At 46.8% G+C, this 24,611-nt stretch overlaps 1 protein-coding gene across 1 annotated transcript in view; it reads left to right on the top strand.

The window, feature by feature from the left end:
* The window catches only part of plxna4 (plexin A4), a 91,687-nt gene extending 69,071 nt beyond the window's left edge, over positions 1 to 22,616 (top strand). Inside the window, exons 8-32 of the mRNA XM_088988500.1 lie at positions 798 to 897; positions 970 to 1,084; positions 4,331 to 4,531; positions 4,983 to 5,079; positions 5,770 to 5,960; positions 6,132 to 6,283; positions 6,351 to 6,474; positions 6,560 to 6,696; positions 7,066 to 7,233; positions 7,330 to 7,423; positions 8,013 to 8,252; positions 8,327 to 8,473; positions 9,144 to 9,378; positions 9,461 to 9,603; positions 10,588 to 10,856; positions 12,035 to 12,101; positions 12,230 to 12,376; positions 12,461 to 12,620; positions 13,701 to 13,804; positions 14,324 to 14,423; positions 15,073 to 15,263; positions 16,261 to 16,430; positions 18,271 to 18,483; positions 19,436 to 19,586; positions 20,103 to 22,616. Coding sequence (XP_088844626.1) covers positions 798 to 897; positions 970 to 1,084; positions 4,331 to 4,531; positions 4,983 to 5,079; positions 5,770 to 5,960; positions 6,132 to 6,283; positions 6,351 to 6,474; positions 6,560 to 6,696; positions 7,066 to 7,233; positions 7,330 to 7,423; positions 8,013 to 8,252; positions 8,327 to 8,473; positions 9,144 to 9,378; positions 9,461 to 9,603; positions 10,588 to 10,856; positions 12,035 to 12,101; positions 12,230 to 12,376; positions 12,461 to 12,620; positions 13,701 to 13,804; positions 14,324 to 14,423; positions 15,073 to 15,263; positions 16,261 to 16,430; positions 18,271 to 18,483; positions 19,436 to 19,586; positions 20,103 to 20,198 — 3,812 coding nt within the window. The 3' untranslated portion in view covers positions 20,199 to 22,616. The remainder of the gene's footprint in view (positions 1 to 797; positions 898 to 969; positions 1,085 to 4,330; positions 4,532 to 4,982; positions 5,080 to 5,769; positions 5,961 to 6,131; positions 6,284 to 6,350; positions 6,475 to 6,559; positions 6,697 to 7,065; positions 7,234 to 7,329; positions 7,424 to 8,012; positions 8,253 to 8,326; positions 8,474 to 9,143; positions 9,379 to 9,460; positions 9,604 to 10,587; positions 10,857 to 12,034; positions 12,102 to 12,229; positions 12,377 to 12,460; positions 12,621 to 13,700; positions 13,805 to 14,323; positions 14,424 to 15,072; positions 15,264 to 16,260; positions 16,431 to 18,270; positions 18,484 to 19,435; positions 19,587 to 20,102) is intronic.
* Positions 22,617 to 24,611: the final 1,995 nt, after the last annotated feature.

Genomic DNA, 24,611 nt, shown 5'->3' with positions numbered 1-24,611 from the left:
TATTCGGCCCGCAAAAGCAAATCAAGCAGATCAAGGTCGATGATGCTAGCTAAAGTCGGAACAAAATTTCAAATTGGCCCATGTAAACCACAATAACAGTCATTATTCTTAACTTCAAATTTGAAAAGTAGTTAATCATTAATTTGTGGAGGCGATGAAACATTGTAACGGCTTCCCCAAATTCATAACAGCTCCCCGAGAGGAAAATCTAACTACAATATGGCTTGCAGCAAAAAATGAGTTTGACACCCTTGTTTTAATCTCACCTAAGGTGATTAGCCAATTCTTGGTCAGCGCACTGAGAAAAGAAGCCTGAGAGGAATGGGGAAGTAAGCGTTAGCATCCTTCAAGGTAACTTTTAGGAAGGGCCTAATTAAAACAGATCCACTGTCAAGGGTGCTTTACTTTGATTGATGAATGATTCCCTCTTTGTTAGCCAAACTGGAAGAAATAGTGAGCCACGTTGACGGTAGCGAGGTGACCCCGACGCGACGGCGTGTGAGAGTGTGTATCATGAATTAAACATGAAGCCCTTCATTAGCGCCTGACAAAAGGACACAGACGAGGTACAGCGTTTCATGGCATTCCAGCTCTTAGCTCGTAGGAGAATCCCTGAAAAGACTTGGTTTCCATCCCAAAGGGAGGCGGTAGCAACGTCTTTCCACCTTATCGTTTCCCGCAAGGTTGCAGTGGAGACTTTCAACCCCCTCCTAAGAGACCGTCGGAACACTTGCGGTGCTCCTCTGTCGGCGTGCGAACAAGTGATAAAATTCCATACGCTGGTGTGTTTCCTCCAGGCGACCACCAGATCGTGCAACTCTATCTCAAGTCCAAGGAGACCGGCTTGGCGTTCGCCAACACCAGTTTTGTGTTCTACAACTGCAGCGTGCACAAATCGTGAGTCTCAAGACCTCGTCGCGCTGTTTGAACTGGATCGCCTGATCTGAAAAATTTGTTTTCTTCCTGTAGCTGTTTGTCTTGCGTGAGCAGCCCATACCAGTGCCACTGGTGCAAATACAGGCACGACTGCACGCATGACCCTCGCACGTGTTCCTTCCAGGAGGGTCGAGTCAAAAAGCCAGAGGTGAGCTTGTTTTTCAGTATTGGCACAAAAAAAAAAAAAACATTTGGCCAGCGGCGTTTATGAGCCGATCGTTCCAGAGAGCTGTCGTCTAATTGGCTCGGAAGCGAAGAAAGGCTATTTCCGGATGGCCGTGCCAATTCCCCCGCCCTGAGGCGCCTTTAACGGCTATGAAATATCCATCATATTGGCACTAGTAAGGGAAAGGGGCGCTAGTTGCGATTGTCACAAATGTCGGTGATCTCTCTGTTTGATAAGAATGCATTTTGTAAAAGGAAGATTTGAGAAAGTCTTTTGAAGTTTTCTGAGCCTTGCTGGGAGTCGGTGGCCGGTTAATCCTTGCCCGAGGTGAGCTATGATCAAGATCAGTGGCGACGGTGTGGGGACGCGGCGGAGGCCAGATTGTCTGGGTTTGATGAGCAGTCAGCTCGCCATTGTGTTATCCCACCAATATTTCCCCGGAGCCGTTCGACCTGAGCGCACGTTATTATTTTGCCTCCTTCCCGACGTCTTCCATTATCCTTTCGAACCACCGTCTGGTTCGTCGGTCCCCCTCTAGTTTTCGCGGGGGTTTACTTTTCCAATTAACTGAGCCGCTGCCGGTCAATATTGACCAAGGATAATCATGTGCCAATCCTCTTTGCATTGTGTCGGCGACTTCTAAGAAAAGCCACGAATAAAGCAACGGGGGCATTATGCATTTGCACATTAATGACATGCTTGGTTTTGATGAGCCCCATTGTGGGTGGGGTAGGTAGGCGAAGCAGGTGTTTTACGGCCTTAATGACTTTTAATTAGCTTTTTATGAACCCGGCCAATCCGAGGTCGCGCACTGGCCGATGGATTTTGGGATGCGCGGCCCGACGCTCCCCAAATGGCAACAAGTCGGTGTTGATCTTTCCTCTTCCGACACAATGAAGAGATTCCCGCGTGGTCTTTGTGAATAATCCCTCCACGCTATGCTAATGATAGCTACGCCGCCTCTCGTCCCCTGCTTGGTTGAGCTGGTTGTTAGTATGCGCGGCGGCGTCTTAAAACCCGCACTGGGCACGAAGCTGGCGCTGTTTTATTCATGCCGCTAGTGGCATTGGGTACGCTGCTCAGACACTTGCCAACTTTGTCCTTCATGCATCTCAAAGATTTAGCTGGCGGGATTAGCCTGACAACAAAAAATATTCCCGGTCACGCTGTTATAGTGGGTATAAGCTACGTCTGTTTACGCAATTAGCAATGTTTGCCTGCCTGTTGAGCTCTCTTTGGGTCCAACATTTTTATTAACCGCACTACTATTTTTGCTTTAAGACAATCAGAAAACTTTAATGGATGCTAGTTGCTAGCTGGAGTGGTGTCTGTTTGTAAAACGAAATCCATAGAGCATTTTTCACTAGCATTCAGAATTCTAGTCATAAAAATGAGGAGATATTGCAAATATCGAGATCCTGGCGAGGAAACGTGCGAAAGGAGGAGAGGTCGCTCATCTTCACACCTCGCTGCCCGGCTCTAATTACGGGACTTGAAACTACGCCGAGAAAGAGGCCTTCACAGCTCCCACGCCGTTTCCTGTTCGGGCAACGTTGCCGCCCTTCACACCTCCCACCAGCCTCCAATTAGCGGATCTAAGCAGGTTCCCCTGACAAGGAAGGACTGGAACGAGAGAGATGGAGGCATCGCAAGGGTTCAATGCCAAGAGGTGGACTTGCGAGGGTGGCACGGACACAAGATTTCTTGTCCGCGGGGCTCATTACGTCCTCACCGCTAGCCTAAAAAAATGGATACGGACATCTTTTTCTACCTGTTGCAAAGCCATCATGTAGAATTCAATGTCCGAATGTGCTTCTGTTACCAAATTTGATCATGATGTTTTGAATATTTTAAGCATAACTTTTGCCGTTCCATATGAGCAAAAAGTTAGCATTTTTCTTTTTATCGCGATCCTCGGTCATCATCAGCTCACAACGTGGAGCCCGATGGTGTTTTTATGTACGGCGTTGTCTGTGCTTGTGGACATGTGTGTGCGACGGGGCGTATCTGTACCGCTCCTATTATTTATCACATCCCGAGAGTCCAGGAGGGGGTGTGAGGCAGGCGATAAACAGAACTGACATTGCATCAACGCAATGTCGACATTAATCTCGGAAGGTGATGACTGGTATCATCACTCGCATCAGTAGCAGGCGCGCACATAATCTGTTGTGTATATTATTTGGTATGTGACATACTTAAAACTTGAAACCGATTTACATTTTAGAGTTCAGAGATAAAGGTCATTGAATAATTGGCAAACTACATTTTTTAATGTCAAGGTATATTTTTTCCGTCATATACAGTAAATAGATGTGTGTCCATGGTGTTGACACACAAGTTGACACATAACCAAATTCCTCATCATCCGATATTAACGAACACGCGGAGGAAAGAAGGCCACACTCCACCAACAAATGGTGACACCGACGTGATAACGGACTGAGGTTTTGTCTCCCTTTGAGTTTACCTTCGGACACCTTCGTCATCGGCGCACGGCGGTGCCATGGCTTGCGTCCGTCAGTCCGTCTGCCTTCGGGCGGTTCGCATGCACAGCTGCCATTGTTCAAGCGTGCCAAGTGTCTGTTTGCCCGCCCGACCTGCACTTAGATTCATTTTCCAAATGTAGACAAATGAAACGCAAACACACCACCTCTCGCTCTGTGTGTGTGTGTCATTTATCTTTAATGACTTTGTGAATAGCGACTCCCCCCCCATTCCGCCCCTACCCCCGCTGAGGAGCCATCCAGTCAGTCACTCAGGCAAACCCAATCAAGTGGCTTTTAATAAACTCCACACGAGCGTTATCGCCCGACTGAACGTGCGCCGCCACGCCGGCTGGCCTTATCTCCTTCGCGTCTTCTTCCTCTCCTCTTTCACTCCTTTTGACACGCCGAGCTTTTCCTGTCACTTATTTTGCTTCCCAGCTCTCATTGCCTTCTATGAAATTTGACAGCTGTTAACTTGCTTTCTTATTCTATCATTCCTCACGTCGTCCTCTGAGACTGGCGGTATAATTTCTTTGTTTTTGTTTGGCCTACTTGTTGGGAGCACCTGACAATAAGAGGACTCCCGTTCCCATGAGAGCGCTTGATGTCTTTTTCGCTGTTTTATTGAATTTTTGGCTTTCTAAAGTTCACTTTCTGTTAAGTTGCACCACCATTGTTGGTTTCATGGTGCATTTATTGCCTTCAATGTGCAACCAAGTTTTGTTTTTGTCCTTCCCAGGAGTGTCCCCAGCTGCTACCGACCGAACGCATCCTGGTGCCGGTCAACGTGGTGAAACCGATCACCCTGCAAGCCAAGAACCTACCCCAGCCTCAATCGGGCCAGCGAGGCTACGAATGCCTGTTGACCATCCAGGGCAATGAGCACCGCGTCCCGGCTCTGCGCTTCAACAGTTCCTCGGTGCAATGCCAAAACACTTCGGTAAGCGCTTGAGCAAAAATTGTCTTTTTTACTTAACGATCTGACTGAAAGTGACGCCGGCGGATTAGTGCGGAAAAAGGTTTGATGGCGCTCTTGTGTTGATATAAACGCCTCTCCTCCTTATGCCCGTTGTCATCACTCTGACTACTTGTGTGTCTGCGGGATTAGTGTGCATAATCATCGCACAATCCAAATATTGTACTTTGAGCGCCAAAGGAGGGGAAACTGTAATGTTGTCGTAAACGATGATTGCGACACCAAAATAGTGTTTGAAAAGTGTTTGGTGTGATTGCTTGAGAATGTGTACAACCACCTGTTGCATGCGGAATGTGTCCCACCATCCCTCCATACCCCCTCTTCCACTTGGGAGATAATAACGACCACTTTCTCCCTCACGACTCGATGTTATTCCTTCCCTTTCACCCCACCCCCTTGGTTGCCATGGCGACAGTACTTCTACGATGGGATGGAGATGAGCAGCCTTCCCGTGGAGCTGACTGTCATCTGGAATGGCGACTTTAGCATCGATAACCCCGCCCACAACAAAGGTGAGCGTCGGAACTGGCGGGATCGCTAATTTGTTCACTTTGCAATCACTCACGTATCACACTTTCGCATGTTTTTTTTTTTTTTTTATCAATGCACACATACGCAGTAGGGTCACTCCTACCCTCAGAGTTTGTCTCCATGGCAACAGGCGGGCAGTGTGCTGAGGTGGGGCGAGTCTGGCCTGATGTTTCCTCATGGAGTGATTAACTTAGACTTTGTTTTTTTTCCTCCCGATCACTGTTGATATCAAATGGTTTTCAACCCAAATGAAGAACCGGTTGGAATCTTACCCAGTTTTTATTATGTGGTCTCAAGTAGCCTGTTCTGGTTCAATGTCCATTCGCGGATCCCAATGTGGTGAGTTATATGACAGCGATGTCCTGAAAAAGCAAAAACTAAGGAGAATTGTCATCTCCTGAGGTGCCACTAAATGGACAGGTCACACCTCCGTCTCATCACAATTAGGAAGAAAAACGTCTGGCCCGTTGCCATGGCGATAGTATGCTAAATGCGCGGCGGCGTGAGCCGCCGTGGATAATGGCATCGCCGGGCGAAGAAACTATGTTGTTCTCTGCCTTTTTTGCACCCATTTGTCACACACTGAGAAATCTGTTTTGACATTAAGGTCTCCCGTTGTAATGACCCTCTTCTTCTTCTTGTCTGGCTTTCGTTCTGCGTGTGGCGTGCAGTCCATCTGTACAAGTGCGATGCCCAACGTGGGAGCTGTGGCCTGTGCCTGAAGGCAGACCCTCTCTTTGGTTGCGTTTGGTGCAAAGGAGAGAACCGCTGCATGCTCAAGCAGCACTGCCCACACCCCGAGAACCAATGGCTGGAACACAACGGCATCAACAGCAAGTGCACCCACCCACGTATCACACAGGTGAGACTCCTCTGAATCCAAATCCTATCTTGAAGGGTTTGCTTTAGACCAGTTTCACGAGGTCTGGATTTGGGTCATCCTTGAGGAAGTTCTTCCGTGGCCCATACATGTCCATCCATCTGGAGGGTCTGAATTATGCCATGGTGGGTTCATTTATGGTTTTTCTTTTAGATTACCCCTCTGCGTGGTCCAAGGGAAGGCGGCACCCTGGTGACCATCCGCGGCGACAACCTCGGCCTGGAGTTCCGCGAGATCCAGGGCAATGTGAAGGTGGCGGAGGTGGAGTGCACTCCCATCCGAGATGGATATATCGCGGCAGAACAGTAAGAGCGCTGGCCTTCAACGCAGGGAATTTCAAAGCGGCACGTTTACACGATGTCGCATCTACAGAATCGTGTGCGAGATGGGCCGCGCCGAGAAGAGTCAGTACACAGGGAATGTCAAGGTGTGCGTCGGCGTCGGCGAGTGTCGGCCGGAATTCACGGCCAAGTCGTCTAAATACTACTACTTTGTGGTAAGAGCCAGTTGTCGGTTCTTCTCGTATATGAAGGCGTGACGTGAGGATGTTATTTTTAACCGCCGGCGTATTGGCCGTCCAGATTCCAAGGATCCACAGCATCAAGCCAAACAGAGGACCAGTCTCCGGGGGAACCGTGGTCAGCATCACAGGGAGCCACCTGGATGCGGGCAGCAACGTGTCCATCATGTTTAAGGACCAGCCTTGCACCTTTCTCAAGTGAGTCACCCACCGTCGTGTGCCCCCTTTCCGACCCCCGCTATGAAAAGCATCGCGAAGCCGCGAGAAATCAGATTACATTCATTGGCAAAACGAACGCCCAGGATTTACGATCTCCATAAATATCTCCCACGAATGAGTTTCCGTTGCCAAACACCGCTTTCATGTCTTCTTCAATCCACCGCTGAGCATCTTAGGTTAAGTTATGCTCTCATTTAGCTGATACAGTGTGCTTGAGGGCGTGTCTCCATCGTGATTGACAACACCCAGATTCTTGCCCTCAAGATCCACAGTCAATTCTAGTCTAGTTGTACCGAAATATCATCTTTTGGATGCCACCATGTGACCTCATGACACGTTCTGACGCAGACGTGATGGCCTGTGGCTGACATGCCGTACGCACGCCTCGTCGAGAGGCTACGGGAACGTGCCGGTGTCTGTGAGCATCGACAAGGCCCAGCTCCAGAAGGACCTCCGTTTCGAGTATGTAGAGGACCCCACCATCACCAAGATCGAGCCTGAATGGAGTATCTACAGGTAAATGTTCAAGAAAAATCGAGACGTGAGATGCCACATATTACGTGGAGGAAGCCAGCTGGTACATTGGGCTGCATGATTTTCTCCCTTTCGCAGCGGACACACTCCTGTGACGGTGACGGGAACCAACCTGGACATCATCCAAACGCCACTCATCAGAGCAAAGTACAACAATCACGAAACACTCAACGTAAGTCGACTCGAAGTGCAGTCTCTGGTGATGGAAAACGGGTCAAAAACTAAGGCGGATGGAAATTAACACAGGGTGATGAAATCTCATCTCAGCGCAGATGCAACGATAGCTGCAAAGATGGTTTCTTATCGGAATCTCTGTAGTCTTTATTCTCATCATCCAAAGGTCTCTTTTGATATGACCGAAGATGAGAGACCAAATACGGGATGATGGTATCAACGAGATATAATGATTTGGCCTGGCAGATTTTTTTCAAGGTTGCCCGTCTAACTCACGCGGCCATGCCTTTTGTTCAAATAATGCAGTCAACTTTGAGCAAGGTCACAGATGTGTCCATTGTGACGTTCAATGACCCAATTAAAACTAAAGGGGCTGCTTGGAGCGCCTTCACGCTGAAGGTTATTGTTGCCTCCTCAACAAGGCCTTCTGTCGGCTGCTGTCATGACTCTGACAGTTCCATACAGACATGTCAGAAAGAGCAGTCTCAGTTCTTGACAATGAGTTTTACAAATCGCTGTAGGTGAAATTGAAAGTCCAAAGCCCAAGAAGGAAGCATGTCAAGTCCTTAACATCTTGTCATCTCCAGTTGTGTCAGGTCCAGGGTCCAACATCCATGCAATGCCAGGCTCCGGAGCTTCCCATCAGCCTAGCCCAGCAACAGGAGGCACCAGAGAGGCCCGACGAGTTTGGCTTCAAACTGGACGACGTACAGGCCGTCATGGCGCTCAACAACACCAACTTCATTTACTACCCTAATCCCGAGTTTGAGCCTCTGAGTGTGTCTGGAGTGCTGGAGATAAAACCCGGATCGCCCATCATACTGAAGGTACATTTACTGTCCAAAAGTTGTCATCTGTCTGTTTTCAGGGGCTTGAGATGTTTTTGTTTGATTTCCTGCAGGGACGGAACTTCTTGCCACCCACCAGCAATGGAAATGGAAAAATGAACTATACGGTTCTCATCGGAGAAAAACCATGCATGTTGACAGTGTCTGACAGCCAGCTGCTCTGCGAGTCTCCCAACCTGACAGGACGCCACAAAGTTCTAGTGAGTCACAGCAGCGCAAATCGTCGTTGGGACAGACGAATGTTGCCTTCTGTGGATCTGCACGCACACGCCCAGACAGACTGATTATCCATGTGGTTGTCATTGCTGCCCACAAGACAAACAAATGGACTGTCTGTGCGGATTTGGACAGCGTGAAACTCAATAAGGACTCAATTTATGACCACTTTGCTCCAAATGCGCCCTGCTGTCTCCACCTGGGCATTATTGTTGTGTAACAAAAAGAGGAGAAGAAGTTTGCACACATTAGATTTGAATCAATATGTCCGTCTTGGACCAAATAAGAAAAATCGGGTGAAGAAAAGTAGTTTGTCATTTATCTGGACTTTAAGCACAATCAAACTTATAAAGAATCTGAGGTGCATCCTTTTGACAGGAGAAGCGGCAACAAAAGAGACCAAAATCCTAAATTCAGGTCTGTGGGATGGCAGAAAGGCCAATATGAGAACCACAGTATTTTATCAAGAAAGTCCAATCTGAGATGTATCTTCGTTTTTATTAGGCAGCAGATGTGTCAGTAAAACAGGCCAAAATCCACAATCAGGAGTCAAGACAGGGCAGGAAATGAACTTTCAAGTGACCTCATAGCACAGTAAACTGTTCCAAAGTGGATTAAGTAGCCTTTGTCGATAGTCGTATGTTCTGTCCGCAGGCTCGCGTGGGCGGAATCGAGTTCTCGCCCGGCGTGGTCCACATCACGTCGGACAGCCCACTCAGTAGCACGGCCATCATCGGCATTGCGGCGGCTGGGGCCCTACTTCTCCTCGCCATCGTCATGGTGCTCATCGCCTACAAGCGCAAGTCACGCGAGAGTGACCTGACGCTTAAGCGGCTGCAGATGCAGATGGACAACCTGGAGTCTCGAGTGGCGCTGGAGTGCAAGGAGGGTATGAGACGAATACCCTGGAGTTTTTTTCAACGCCCGTGGACCTTGTTTCATGGCCCACCTTTTTTCCTCACCCCCGTTAGCTTTTGCAGAGCTACAGACTGATATCCACGAGTTGACGAGCGACTTGGATGGTGCGGGGATTCCCTTCCTAGATTACAGGACGTACACCATGAGGGTCCTGTTCCCAGGAATTGAGGAACATCCTGTACTCAGAGACCTGGAGGTATGCTTTATTTTGGATTTTATCATTCTTGGTTAGCCCCACCTAGAGAGCACATCCTAACAGAATGGGACACCGTGTTAAAAATCGGATTAAAAGTCAGTCAGTCAGCTAGAAATGAAAGAAAAATATCTGGTAATGTATCCCCATCTGTAACGTTGATTGACGGCCGTAATTGGAAGGAGTCGTCTTGTTCCATTAAGGCGATGATTGACCCCCATTCCACTGCCCTCAAGGTTGGGCACTCCGTCCCTTGATGAGAATTTGCCAGTAATAAGCAATATTAATTAGGCTTTAATTGGTATAAATGTCAACCGGTGCGGAAAGGTGAGGTGCGACGGCAGGCTAATGAAGGAAGCAGAAGGCTGCTTTTAGGTGTTTGACGTCCACCTAATTGTTATTGATGTGTTGGCAGGGGTGACAGAAATAGTCCGGGTGATGGAAAGGATACAGAGATATTCAAACTATTGCTGTGAAACCGTACGCGAGCGCCTTGGTGAGCTGATGAAAACACAAAGCAAAACTTGTCACACACAACCTGACAGCTATGTGTACGGGCATAGGGACGATGCGTCACCACCAGGCAAGACCTTGAAAGCCAAAATCCATAGCCGCTCGTTACGAAAGGAAAAGATGGAGGTTGGAAGCTTATGCAGCAAGCGCGGCGGTTGGTATGAACGGCGCGGGGATGCGGTGGGTTCTGCTTTGAATCGGCGCGGCGGGCGGCATCAAAGCCTCTAAATGGGCTCTCGAGAGGTTCGCCGTTTTTATGGCGCTGGCGAGATGCGTCAAAGCGTCTTGCTTGAGAACCTGGCGATAGTTCTTGTACTTGGACTGTGTTTTCTTATTGATACCGGAATGGAATGGAGGTTCCCCTGGCAGCTAAAGCTAGCATGTTTGTTTTCTCCTCCCGCTAATGCGCGTTAGCATGTTTTGATGCCGTTAAACCAACAATTCACAGTATTTTCTCCCCTTTTAACTGTACAGGTGCCAGGCTATCGCCAGGAGCAGGTGGAGAAGGGCCTGAAGCTGTTTGGTCAGCTGATCAACAACAAGGTCTACCTGCTGTGCTTCATCCGCACGCTGGAGGCGCAGCGTGGCTTCTCCATGCGCGACCGAGGCAACGTGGCCTCGCTCATCATGACGGTCCTGCAGAGCAAGCTGGAATATGCCACCGACGTGCTCAAGCACCTGCTGTCTGACCTCATCGACCGCAACCTGGAGAGCAAGAACCACCCTAAGCTTTTGCTCCGCAGGTACGACCAGGAGAACCTTGGTCCGTTGATACCGTCTGGGAAAGGGGGAAAAAACTTTTTATTTGTCTGAATTTATTCCCTCTCGTCTGCATGACTTCTGCCAGCATCTTTATTTCTACCACCCCCCTCCTCTCCCTTCCCATCCCTGCCTGCTCGATTGCTAAATCAATGCTTAAAGTCTGCGAACAGCCTATCTCTGGCACAGCATCTGAGCACGGCTACCCACTGATTCTTCGGCCAAGAAGTGTATGCAAGCCACACACACACACACACACACACACACACAACACAAACATACACACATCATTCCATCTGTCCCATCTCAACCTGCACTGAACAAGCACCAGGCAAGCTAACTAACGACAACCTTCCGCAACCATCTGTCGCAGTCGCCGCCGCAATCTCCTGTTCCTCTTCCCACTCTTCATCCCGCCGTGCTGACGCACGCCATGTACACACATGTTGGTTTAGTTTGCTGAATTATTTACGGTACGTGAAGAATATAGTTTTTGGTGGCCAAAGCTCCACTTTTTACTAGTATCTAGGCTTAAAAGTATTTGATAGACAAACGCGGACTGGAAATGGAGAGGATTTGAAGCCAAGTGTGATTACTGGACATACACACAAAACAAGAAAGGATCAAACGTGACCCCTGTGACCTTGTCGCAGGATGAGAATGACAGGGGAAAGGGACAGCGGCGAGAGGCGGGATGCTAATCCACCCCAGGTGTTTGGCCAGACCGCCCGACTGGCATGGCCAGCCTTGGCGTGAAGCCCCTTCAAGTGGCTATGTGGATTTCGGAGAGGGCTGGGTTGCAGGTGGGCTGCAAAGGCAGCTAATCCTGAAATATTGATGCCTTTAAATGTATCCGCGGTCCCCCCTCCGGACACACACACATTCAGACCACGGATGACAGGCAGTAAAGCAGACACATATTCAGTCTGTTTCTATTGTACACGGATAGAGTGGCAGTCCACTGAGAGGATATAAAAAAAGGTTTTGGTAATGAGGCCAGCGTTCCTATAAGAGGGCACATCAATCCAGACGGATCAAATCAAGCCTTGTAATTGCTTTGCATCACATTAAACTCACAGACACAATGATTTTTTTGCAGTTTTTCGGTCCATTGAAGGCATCATAATGTCAACACTTATTTATGTGTCACGTCTCTCCACAGGACCGAGTCTGTGGCGGAGAAAATGCTGACCAATTGGTTCACCTTTCTCCTTTACAAGTTTCTCAAGGTAACTGAAAGGACTCTGAACCATAAAAACATAACATGACTGTCAAAGTGAAGTCCGGTTAAGTCATCTTAAGGTCGTGTCTGGTGTCAAAATCAATCTGACCTTTTCACATCCAAACTTTTGTTCAGGAGTGTGCAGGCGAACCGCTCTTCTCGCTCTTCTGCGCCATCAAGCAACAGATGGAGAAGGGCCCCATTGACTCCATCACAGGAGAAGCGCGCTACTCTCTCAGCGAGGACAAGCTCATCAGACAGCAAATCGACTACAAGACGCTGGTGAGAAGGAGGAAGGGTCGCTAGCAGGGTTTAGTTCTTTATTTGTAGTTCCGGCTCATTGACGTTCTGTCATTGGGACCTTAGGTGGTGAACTGCATCCACCCGGAGAACGAGAAGAGCCCGGAGATCCAGGTGAAGGTGCTTAACTGTGACAGCGTTAGCCAGGTGAAGGAGAAGATCCTGGACGCCATTTACAAGAACGTGCCACATTCGCACCGCCTCAAAGCCTCCGACATGGACCTCGGTATGACCACCATGTCCTTTCAAACATAGAAATGACCATTGCAAGAACCTGAATCATGAAGCCCAAATTCTATCCTATTGATGTCTCATTTTTTGAGAGCCTGAACACTTGTGCTCCTGGTAGCATACTTTCAACCGGCATGGAGAGCCCAGTGGCATCCCATTGGGAATGAGAACTATTCTTAGGTGTGAAGATTACCTTAGCGTCTCACTCAAGGGCCAAATTGTTTTCCAGGCGCCCTCCCCCCAAACTTCCCTTGGGCCGTGAGTTATTGTTGGAGCTGTGAGAGAACACAGAGAAGCTTGTCTACGAAGAATCCTTCTTAGGGCTTTACATTTTTAGATGTATGTCCATTGATATGAACGTTTGGAGCCGGATTCTGCTGGTAGTATCGAATGCTGCCCAAGCATAGTTGACGAGACTGCACTCGGTAAATCTCCCCCCAAAAAGTTCCTGATTACCTTTAAAGAAACAGAGTAACACACAGGGTGATTGCAAGACCTGATAAAGATAATGGGATTGTGGAGGAGTCTCTCCAGAGACAGTTTTGTCTTGAGCGTTGTTATATGACTGCATTCTTCCTCTGTTTCAGTCCCCAGCAGGGGCAAGAACAAAGAGATTGCCTTTTGTGTATGTTTATGTCCTCACATGTGTTGAATGTAGGAAATGTGTGTGAACTGCATAATAAGACGCTTTCCCGGAAGGGAACATGATTGAGTGCGAGTCCGTAATACGTCAACACACACAATTGTACACTCCTGAGTCCATAAGGAAATCCCTGCGTTTGAGTTTGTTCTTTGATCTGTTCTTCATCTTTCCCACGTTTGGTTCACTGGGACTTGACAGTTGACAAGTGTTCATTTCCATCTTTATGGAAAGATCTACTGTGTCGATTTAAAAATGGAATAATCACAGCAGGACAGTCAGACAATCCTCTGTGGACCGACCCTCCATGATCGGCGCATTATTTCCTTTCTCCGCCATGATTAAACTGGGGATGAGGGCTTTAGCTCCACCGCTTGTTGACCGAGTGACTGTTTTTTTCCTCCATCATCATCATCCCGCGTCTGGTTTTTGCAGAGTGGCGTCAGGGCCGAGGCCAGCGTGTGATCCTGCAGGACGAGGACGTCACCACCAAGATAGAAGGCGACTGGAAGAGACTCAACATGCTGGCCCACTATCAGGTAACTCACCCCATTGTGTTTCCATTCAGCATCTCGATAATAGGAGCATGTCTGAAGGTTGCAGAGACGCGGGAATACTAAAGGCCCGCCACCCCCTCTCGCTTCCCCTCCCCTGCCTTCACTTGATATCAACATTGCGGACTGAGTGAACCAACGATAGCATCTTAATCATCTCACAGGCAACAAAAAGGCCCTGGGTGCTTATTCCCAGTCCCATCCAGCCAAACAATGATAGAGATCACTTCAATTAACCCTGCAGCGTGGGCTACTCCCATTATTCACAACACTCTCACGCTGTGCACGTGCAGGATCCCGGTTGTGTTAATTGAAACCAGTTTGGATGAGCTGGGAATTGACAAATGCATTTGCGCATAGGCGCGACTCATCCACGAGAGGAACCCGTCTATTATTAAATTGAGACGTCATACAGGCTGGCGCACAGACCGTCAATCATCCTGCGTGGGTGCTGCGTTCTATCTCTGTAAAATTCCGATTCAAACGCGGCTGTGTGCACCGCAGGTGGCCGACAATGCCGTGATGGCCTTGGTTCCCAAGCAAGTAACGGCGTACAATTCGGTGAACAACTCGACTGTGTCTCGAACGTCTGCGAGCAAATATGGTGAGTGTACTCCTTTGTCAGCATAACGTCTTCAGATCTCGCCCTTGTGGGCAGTGGGGAGAAGTGGCAGTAAAACAGTCCAAAAACCAGATTCCATTTCGATAAGGAAAATTGATTCGTAAAACAGAGCCGCAAGATTAGTCAAGTGGCAAATTAAATGCTGAATGTAACGCCACCACATATACGATTGTGCACGATTGATCAAATGCGTCATTCATATTTCGTGAGCTTTGAGTCTCCGATATCATCGGGTGTTTTTCCCCTGTGACAAGACTGTTGCCAGAGCGTTGCAGTCATTTTGCAGGGTTGATTTGTTCTGCAGTCAGCCGCTGATCAAAGCAGGCGGCCGACACGCGCTGCACATCAGACGCGATGCAGTATTAGCCCGTGAGGGCCTCACCTTTTGCCACCGCTGAGCCCAATTAGCACCAGCCTGTAAGGATGCCGCATCTCTCTTTCTTCAAAGACCACTGCCGTCCAATTAACAGGGAGAGCGTTGCCGAAAAGAAAATTTCAAGATACTGGAAGTCACGTTAAGAATACGGCTGAACCAGATCGACTAAATCTTCGAAATCTCGGGTCTTGGAAACACATTGTTATGGCTCCGGTCTTGAGACTTTGCATTTGGTCCTCTGCCTCCCTTGCACAGACAACATGATCAAGTACACGGGAAGTCCAGATAGCCTTCGCTCCCGGACACCCATGATCACGCCCGATTTGGAAAGCGGCGTCAAGGTGTGGCACCTGGTCAAGAACCACGAACATGGCGACCAGAAGGAGGGCGACCGTGGTAGCAAGATGGTCTCCGAGATCTACTTGACTAGACTTCTGGCAACCAAGGTGAGCCTGACCTCCCTCCAGAGTTCCCATGACTTCGGGAAAAAAGCCTTACCCTTCTTTGCATATTCATTTGCACGAATCATCTCTTTCCGAGAGGATTATTCAAATGTATTCCGCTCTCCTCCCTCGAGGACACGAGATGAGAGAGAAAGTCGATAGTGTTGTAGTTTTGTTTGTTTTTTTCCCCCCTTCGTTCTCAAATTGGGCGTTGACAAGGCGTCTTATCGTAAAGGCTCAAGATAAGAGGCTGTTTGAGGTTTTTCTGCACAAAAACAAACAACAAAAAGGCAAAAAGATGAGTTACTTTGAGCCGGTCGTAGACTGAAGGCAAATTTTACAATGATTCTCAGGTAGACAGTTTGTTCTCCAGTTAGCTTCACCTCCAAAAATGGTTTAGTAATTCTTAAATAGTCTCTCAGATTTCCCCCCCAAAAAATTAGAACAATCCTATATGGCGCTTTCTATTTGCGCTATAATAGGAAGCGAATGTTTTAGCCTCTGCGGGGGGCTAAGAGCTTCCACCGGTGATGTCTGCCAGTATACACTCTCAAGATGGAGGACGTGAAATGTCATTGCCTCGGAACTCCACGCTCACCAATACGTTGTCACGTCCCGGCCTTGTCAGATAATAGTCTGGCAAAAAGGGCCCATGGGCTTGAAGCGGTGAGATATGATTCTATCGACGTGACGGTTGGTGGATAAGGGGTGGCGGGGGGTTAAAAAAAAAACTGAAAGCTGTCAGGGCCACATTAGAATTACAGTTATGATTGTCTGCCGACTCTGATTCGCTCAGACACTCCAGCCCGAATTGGATTTTGATTTGCCTGCACCTCATTCCTAATAGGAAAGCTCTGTCCTTTCATTGCATCCCATCATCTCATTCCTCCTCATTCTACAAGAGGATTAGATTCCGGCGCTGTATTTGCCCCTCTTCTTCCTTTTTTTCCGTCAGGATGAAATCAAACGAGGGGGTGGTCTAACCCATTTCTTTTTACAGGGCACCTTGCAGAAGTTTGTAGATGACCTTTTCGAGACCATCTTCAGCACGGCGCACCGAGGGAGCGCTTTGCCGCTAGCCATCAAGTACATGTTTGACTTCCTGGACGAGCAGGCCGACAAACACAACATCCACGACCCGCACGTGCGGCACACGTGGAAGAGCAACTGGTGAGTGGATGGAGGCGGTCGTCGTTCGTAGCACCTCGTCCGCTAACAATCTCCACCGCCAAGGTCCGAACTCCCCAGTGGAAATGTCCGGTGTTTCAAATGTGCGATTCATCGTAATCTACGCTGATGAACTGGAGAGTGGTGAGGGGTTAAGTGAGCTGTGAAGGAAGGGCGATGAAATAATGGGGGGAAAAACCCGGCAAGTCGACTCTGTGGGAGTTAAACGCACGCTAGTATCTTATTAGCCTCCTGACACTTTGCCAAAGATCCTGACGTGCTTCACTCACATGAATGTGTGTCAAGGGGGCAAATAAGGAGGTGGACATGGAGAAAAAAAAAACATTATTTGAAAGCAATTATTGAGATTTCAATTGATATTACCTGTCTGATCCGACCTCATGAAAAACGTCTTACTGGCAGCATGCAGGCTACATAGTAGCAATTTGAATTAGCATTTTTGGGGGGTTTAGTTCTGTTGTCATATGTTATTTTTTTTAACCAACAGAACAGAACAAAGGATATGAACAGCGATACACTCTCCGTTCTTAGCTAGCTGCTTGGGAACAAGCTGGAAAATGAGAGGCGCTATGCTAATTTGATCTGCACGGGATTCAGCTAGTTCGTCTATTTTTTTTTAACCACCAATCTTTAAAGCCACGCCTGACGTTTATACTTCCAGACAGATCCTGGCAGCTGATATTTAAACCCTTTGCACAGATGACTGCCATCTGACATCTCCCAGAATTTACCCAGTATGAAATCACGACGGAAAAGTCTGTGATTTTTTTTTTTTTTTTGCACGCAGTTGACGATACCAAGGTTGTTATTACGCCACATCGTTTGAACGCGCCAAATCATTTGAAAGAACTCAAAAGAACGGGGCAGCTGGGGCGGCTTAGCGGAAGCCTAAATATCCCTCTGATCCCCCCACCCCTATCCCCCAGTACCTAATCCCCTCTAGATTCTTTGCTTCGATTAATGTTCAAGTCATAATGCAGACTTTTGCTTCCTGTGGTCCAAATCCTCTTGTGCTAGATTGTCCGTCTTAATAGCTTTGTGGGTGGAGTGGGTTTTTTTTTTTTTTTGCCTTCTCATGATTGCATTTCCTCAAGCAGTCTCCATGTTTTCGTTTTTGTTGGCCACTTTACCCAAAAAAAGTCTAAACCATGGGTGTCAGACTCAGTTTTGGCCACGAGCCACATTGTAGTTACAGTTTCCTATTGGGGGCGGTTATGAATTTGGGGAAACCATTAGAATTGTTCATCCCCTCCACATATTACATACAGAACACATAACCAATGAATGTTGAATGTAGTTTTCAAATCTGAAGTCAAGAATAATGACTGTTACTGTGGTTTACGTACGGCAATTTGACAATTTTGGTTCAGACTTTAGCTAGCGTCATGGAACTTAGCATTCTTGATTTTTCTTTCGCGGGCTGCTTAAAATGATGTGGTGGGCCTTTTACACCTGTGGTCTAGACTCTAGACCAGTGGTTCTTAAACTGAGTTCGATTGAACCCTAGGGGTTCGGTGAGTCGTCTCAGGGGTTCGGTGGATCCTCCGCCGCATAGCCCCACCCCTCAGTCTCGTCTGCAATTACTGGAGACAGTCATTGATAGCAGGGTTTGGAGAATGAGCATATTAAGGGTCCAGCAAACCCCATATGAAGGGTCCACCGAACCCCTGACACTGACGCACCAAACCCCTAGGGTTCAATCGAATGCAGTTTAAGAACCACTGGTCTAGACGATTGTGAAAATTTAGTGATCCAAGTATCTCATCGCTCCCCTCATGCAGCTTATAACTTCTTCCCTCTTTCTTTCGCACCCCCCACCCAGCCTACCTCTGCGTTTCTGGGTGAACGTGATCAAGAACCCTCAGTTCGTGTTCGACATCCACAAGAGCAGCATCACTGACGCCTGCTTGTCTGTGGTGGCCCAGACCTTCATGGATTCCTGTTCCACCTCGGAGCATCGCCTTGGGAAGGACTCACCGTCCAACAAGCTGCTGTATGCCAAGGACATACCCAGTTACAAAAGTTGGGTGGAGAGGTGAGACCAGTCCTCGACTTTGCTGAAGATTTTCATCAAACCGATTTGGAATGATTAGCAAATGTCTGAGGGCGCGGGGAGAGACTCGTGAATAAAAGATGGCGCCGCAGAGTACGGTATTCATGCGCCGGAGGGTTTTGGAAGGCTAAGCCCTTGTGTCGTTGTGTTGCTGCAACCTGCCGGGAAACTGATTTACCGATATGAGGGGGCGATCAGGTGTAAAGATGCTGATTCATCATAGTCAATGCCAGAAGGCTACGAGTTGAGTCGAAGTTGGGGTGGAAGTCATCCGGGCAGAAAGTAACTCACCGGGTTTAAAGCTGCTGCAGGATGTTTGTGTCGTTAATTATGGGAGGACAAGTGCTTTCAACAATGATGACACTTTCCATGAATTTGATGGCCCGGGTTTGATGGCCTCCGGCAGAAGAATGCTAGGCGGCGGTCATTAAAGTCGTTTGTTTACAAGTTCCCAAGTCAGCACTTTTTTGCCAATCGGACATTTTACGGCCTTTTGTTTGAATCAAGAGTGGATGGTCGCCGTAAAATGGCTCTCATACAAAGAATGTTTTAACAAAAACAGACACTCGGCTTTCCATTGCGATATTTATTCGCGCAATATATTAGTTGTGATATTTTAGTTCAAATGAAATGCTTCAGAACACACCGACAACACTTGGATGTTGCCGGACGGTCGGCCTACGGGTAAAAAGGTCCTGAACGAAACCCACCTGCTTTTCCCGTAATGACATAGAGCAGCCGTGCAGCATTTGCCCTCCGGTTGGATGGAGCTGTGGGATTTAAATATGCAAATAAGCGGCTTTAATTAACATTGCTGATAGATGCAACACAGCTGCCGCCGCTGCTGACTCCAACCGAGTGTGAACGTGCGCTGCAGTGTTCAAGGTTGAAAAACTGCATGTGTGTGTTTGTGTGTGTGTGTGTTTGTATACAGGTACTACTCAGACATCAGCAAGATGCCGGCCATCAGCGACCAGGACATGAACGCCTACTTAGCCGAACAATCACGCATGCACATGAGCGAGTTCAACAGCATGAGCTCGCTGAGTGAGATCTACTCCTACGTGGGCAAATACACGGAGGAGGTATGTGTGCTACATGTGTACTCACGTGTACACGTGTAGCTACTTGTCCCGAGTGACGTTGACTGTAAATGTGACACATGAAACCAAAATGGGAGTCAAACCTTGTATAGTGAGAGAGATAAGTGTTCAAGCAAAGCATATATTTTTCGTCCCATGCTAATTTTCTTCATGCTAACATACGGTGATGCAAAATCTTGGGACAAGCATATTGGAAATTCGTTGCTAATTAGCTTTATGCTAAAATATGGTGATGCAAAGTCATAGAATAAGCATAGTTGAAGTTTTATGCTCAGTAGCTTCATGCTAACATATGGGTATGCAAAATCTTGGGATAAGCACATCGGTAGTTTCATGCTAATCAGCCTCATGCTAACGTACGGTGATGTGACATCGTGGGATAAATAAATTGGAAGTTTCCGGTCAAAGTAAACATAAAATTATGAGAATCAGACGCGTATTTAAAACAACCACGTTGAATTTAGCGCAGTTTTTTGTGCCTCTGTGCTTTTTTGCCAGATTGTCTGCACACTGGAACAGGACGACGCGGCTAGGAAGCAAAGGCTGGCCTTCAAGCTGGAGCAGGTGGTGGCCTTCATGACGCTGGAGAGCTGAGGACCGCATTTCCCAGAGTGCACTGGGAAGAAGATAAGAGACATCCTCTTATCCGCAACCCTGCCTCTTTTTCCGCCCGCCACCGTCCACTCTCTTGTCCGACACCGAGCCGTGCCTCAGCAAAAACGTGTTCCTCTTTTTCGTTTTTTTCATTTTCTTCAATTCCTGCTTCCACGATTGAATTGTTTTGGTCCCTCATGCACTGTTGCATACGGACTCAAACAAAATATGACATTTTTACGTTGCCTTCAAAAAAAATGATTGAGTGGTAGAATTCTTTCAACCTGGGAGGAGTGCGACAAATGGACTAGCGGTTCTTTGGATCTTGAACAATGCAATTTTTTGCCCCCTCTCCCTCCTTGTAGCTGGATTTGCATTAAAGACTGAGGTTAAGGGCTCGGGAGGGCGCTGACAATGCTGCAGAACCCCCCTTACCCCCACCCGACCCACTTGCCGCATCCTCAAAACCGTCGACATTGACACACACATTGACTAGCATTAGCTTCCACGCTTCCATCCAGCTAAAAAGTCCTCGACGAAGCCTTGACGTGACTCAAAAAGCACACAACTAGCGTGCGCGGCGGTGTCGACGCACACCGATACACACCTTAACACACATACACACCAACAATGTCCCCACGAGGATGCGCAAAGGGGGCATACAAAGTTGGTTCGCCTAAAAACCAAAGGAGCTTGACATTCAACTGAAAAAAAAAAGATGTATTTGTCAAGTGCCACAGAGGAACACGGACAACAAGGACAAAAAAGGAGGGAAAAAAAACATAAAATAGACACACAAAAAAAGAAAAAAATTGTGACTGGAAGCTGTGTGCTACATTTTCTGACCTCAGTTGGTGGAGATGCTCCGTGGCTTTTTTTCCACACCTTTCTTTCCTGTTTTGCACAAGCCTTCAAGGTGGACGTCGGCCATCGTGTAGCCGCGGAGGCGCCGGTGTCGTCTTCACATCTCTCTGATTTCAAAATAAAACAAAAAAAAAGAACAATGGAGCCTAACTTGTCGGATGAGAGTGAAAGCGATGCCACCTCTTGTATCCTGTGAAGCTCCGCCCCTTTCTTTTTGCCTTGACGACGTGCCCCATGTGGTGATGTGAATGTGCGAAGGCCGCCCTCGCTCCATCTTTATTGACTTTTTTTAAGCGCATGTAAAACCATTTAAGAAAAGAAACTTATTTAAGGAGAAGAAAAAAAATAATATTCAGAACTAAGCCTTGCGATGATGATGATGTGGATGTGTTTGTTTTGACTTTGTTTTGCTTCAAAGACTGAAGAGAGGGATAAAGCAAATGGCGGTATTGAACTTTAAGGTGGAACCTTTATCCGGTTGTCTTGCAGAATCTGATCGTGAGTGTTCAGTGGTGCCTTGAGATACGACTTGGGTTTTCTTCTGAGATGACGTTCCAATCTCAAAGCATCGTTCCTCTTTGAAATGAATGGAAATGCTATTAATTCGCTTTTTTAGGAAGGAAAATGGCACTTTATAAAAAGTCTTGCTATAATTCGAACATAAAGAACAAAACGCTTTTTTCAATTCAATGGCTCCTCATTCGGCCGTTCTGCGCAGAAGATAAAGAATAAATGCATGTAAATATTGTTATATCTGTCTAAATGTGTTACTTAAATGTATGCCACTTCCACATAGATGCTATTCGTCGGCCTATCTGATGTGTTACACCTTATAAGTTAGCATTAGCATTAGGCTAGCAAATTATATGATTTATTTAATATTATTTTTGCTCTCAAGTCAAAGCAAAAATCATCCAAACAATGGCTTATATTTGCAAAACTCTCATATCTCAAGGTGGCACTGTGCATTATACTGTGTGATGTTGATCGATTTGGATGAAAACAAAGCTGCCGACAAACCGTTCTGGTTGGCTGTCGTTCAACTTCTGCAGCCCCGCAATCGCTATCGCGGGATGTTCGCTCGTCACGATGGCTGTCAAACATATCAATGACATGGAGATAAAGAAGGTTGGAGGAAATGGACTTGGAAATTCGCAGTGTCCTTCATGTAGCTAAACTGAAAACAAAAACACAAAAAAACACTGTGCGTACCAGCCACGTGTACATAACGCACCCGAGTGACAGCACAGATAAAGTTTCCACCTTGAAACATTTTTTTAGGAAATACGTGCATATGTCCTCCGAGCTCAGTATTATAACAGGTGTTACACACACACACCCCAAAAAAACAGACTTTTATTCGACCATATTTGAAAGATAAAGACTCTGTTATCAAGATATCAAAAACCGTCCGGGGGGGGGATAGAAGGTGAGCTTCTCTAACTTTGTTAAAATTAATTGTATACCTGTGTATGTAAATATAATGCATTCCTATTTTGCAGTCCAGAACAAGATACTATTTGTAATATAGAATAAACTTTATTAAGAAACTCCTGTTTTTGAAATGCCTTGTAATTTTTCATTTCAATGGACGAGATTCTCGCGAGAGGTTCGTTCACGTGAATTGGATGCAAGTCTTTAAACCACGCCCTTAAATGGTGGTGGGGAGATTTTGATTTTCAATGTGTAATAAAGTTTGTAAAATGTCGAAAATATTAGTTTCACCCAAAATATGAGGAAAAATGGAAGGAAAAATATTATATACAAGATATTGAAACACTACCATGCCTCCCTTAAATAATCAACCAATTGGAAGACGACTAAAGAATTTAAATGCGACAGTGTGTTCAAACGTCATCAAACTGCGACATCAACAAACGACAAAGGAAACCAGTAAGGGAAAAAAAAAACAAAAACAACGTTGATCGAAATATAACAAAAAGTTACTTTGGTACAGTAAAATTGCATAAATCAACTTAATTTACATGCACACGTTTCATGTTTTGCAATCACTGGCTTAAAAATATGATGTTTTGTTTGCAATCTGAATCTCTGCTTCCCATTGTGCAATGCAATCATAATCTACTCAACGGGTTAATGTTTCCAAATAATTGTCATTGAATGCATGCATTTATTTATGGTATTATATGGGTCTTGGAAACAATGTCACTACTCCCAAAAAGTGTACATTGACATTTCATGATGGATTGCAATTTTTAGATGGTGAACTTAATCCTAACCGCAAATATTTTTATTCCCACTGTTGGATGGTACAGTCATTGTGCAATCCTGCTGTTTTGCAACAATGACACTGGATCTTCTCAGAACGGCCACTGAACTTCGAATTATCTGTAAGTTGCAACAAACTAATGAAGTAAACGAAATTAAATTGCAAGTGAATCTATTCTATTTTCTCCTCCTTTTGTAGACTTTCAGCCTCTTTTGATTTCTAACCAACAATTGCCCACGATGACTGGCGAATGATTCCAAGGACAAACTCGAGCGTGAGAAATTCCCGACGCGGAGGAGTCAGCAAAGCGCATCGACAGAACATCCGTCGTCCGCTTTGATGCCGCAGCCAAGGGTTCTCCAGGTACGCACCTTCCCACCGCTTCCCGCCCATCCGCTTAGCCCCACCGAGGGAGGCTTGCCGGTTACAGTTTAACAGGACTAAAAGTGCCTCTGTGGTTTCATTTCCAATGCCAATAGAAGATTTTTTTTAAACCAGCGTTTTAAATTAATATATGATTAGAATTAAAAGGGGGACTTGTGGATACATCGAGTGAGGTTATTTTATTCCAATCAGGCTGATGTTTTGCCGGCATTTTCCAAGCTCGGTCGGTTGTCAATAGAAACTGCACTGCAGCAGAGGGATGCTAATGAAGGGTAAAAGGAAACAGAGGGGAGATGTGTGGAAAATCTAAAAGCACCAGGAAAGAATGAAAATAAAAAACATGGCGTCGAAATGCAGTAGTTGACACTTCCCCAAAAATACAGCGGTGTAGTAGGCCTAAACGTTCGTCAAAAATAATTAAGACACTGCTACATTTTGAACGTTCCGATGACATGTAAAGGGGAATACCACGGACAGGCTAGCAGATAAGATCGGAAATGCGAACACAAATGGTGGTGAAGCACACGTTGACAGACGTTGCTCACAGGCGTATTTTCTTCTGCGAGGAACGGCGTATGGTATGATTTCTTACTCAGCAGTTGAATTTCTATTGAATTTATTGTCTTTTCACATGAATCACCTGTCAATCATTTCTTTCTCTTCCAACTGTCCTTTTGAGTCTTTTTAAAGCACTTTATTCATGGAGGCTGAGGTCTTTTCGCCACCTTCGCCACACCCCCAAGGGATCACGCGAGTGAGCAGGGTGACACTCGATGAGGACGAGCAAAGCGGCGCGCTTTGATATAAAAAGTCGCAGGTGTACCGTCACGCCCCCCCACCCCTTCACACATGCTGATTGTTTTGACCGAGATAATTGCGGCCCCCCCGCCTGCTCGTGTTGCGCCACGACTAGTTGTTTCAACACCTGCCAAACA

The sequence above is a fragment of the Hippocampus bargibanti genome, linkage group LG22 (genome assembly GCF_051943395.1).
Source record: "Hippocampus bargibanti isolate YZ-2025 linkage group LG22, ASM5194339v1, whole genome shotgun sequence".
Taxonomy (NCBI): Eukaryota; Metazoa; Chordata; class Actinopteri; order Syngnathiformes; family Syngnathidae; genus Hippocampus; species Hippocampus bargibanti.
The sequence above is the reverse complement of the archived record's forward strand: the minus strand, read 5'-3'. Positions and strand labels throughout refer to the sequence as shown.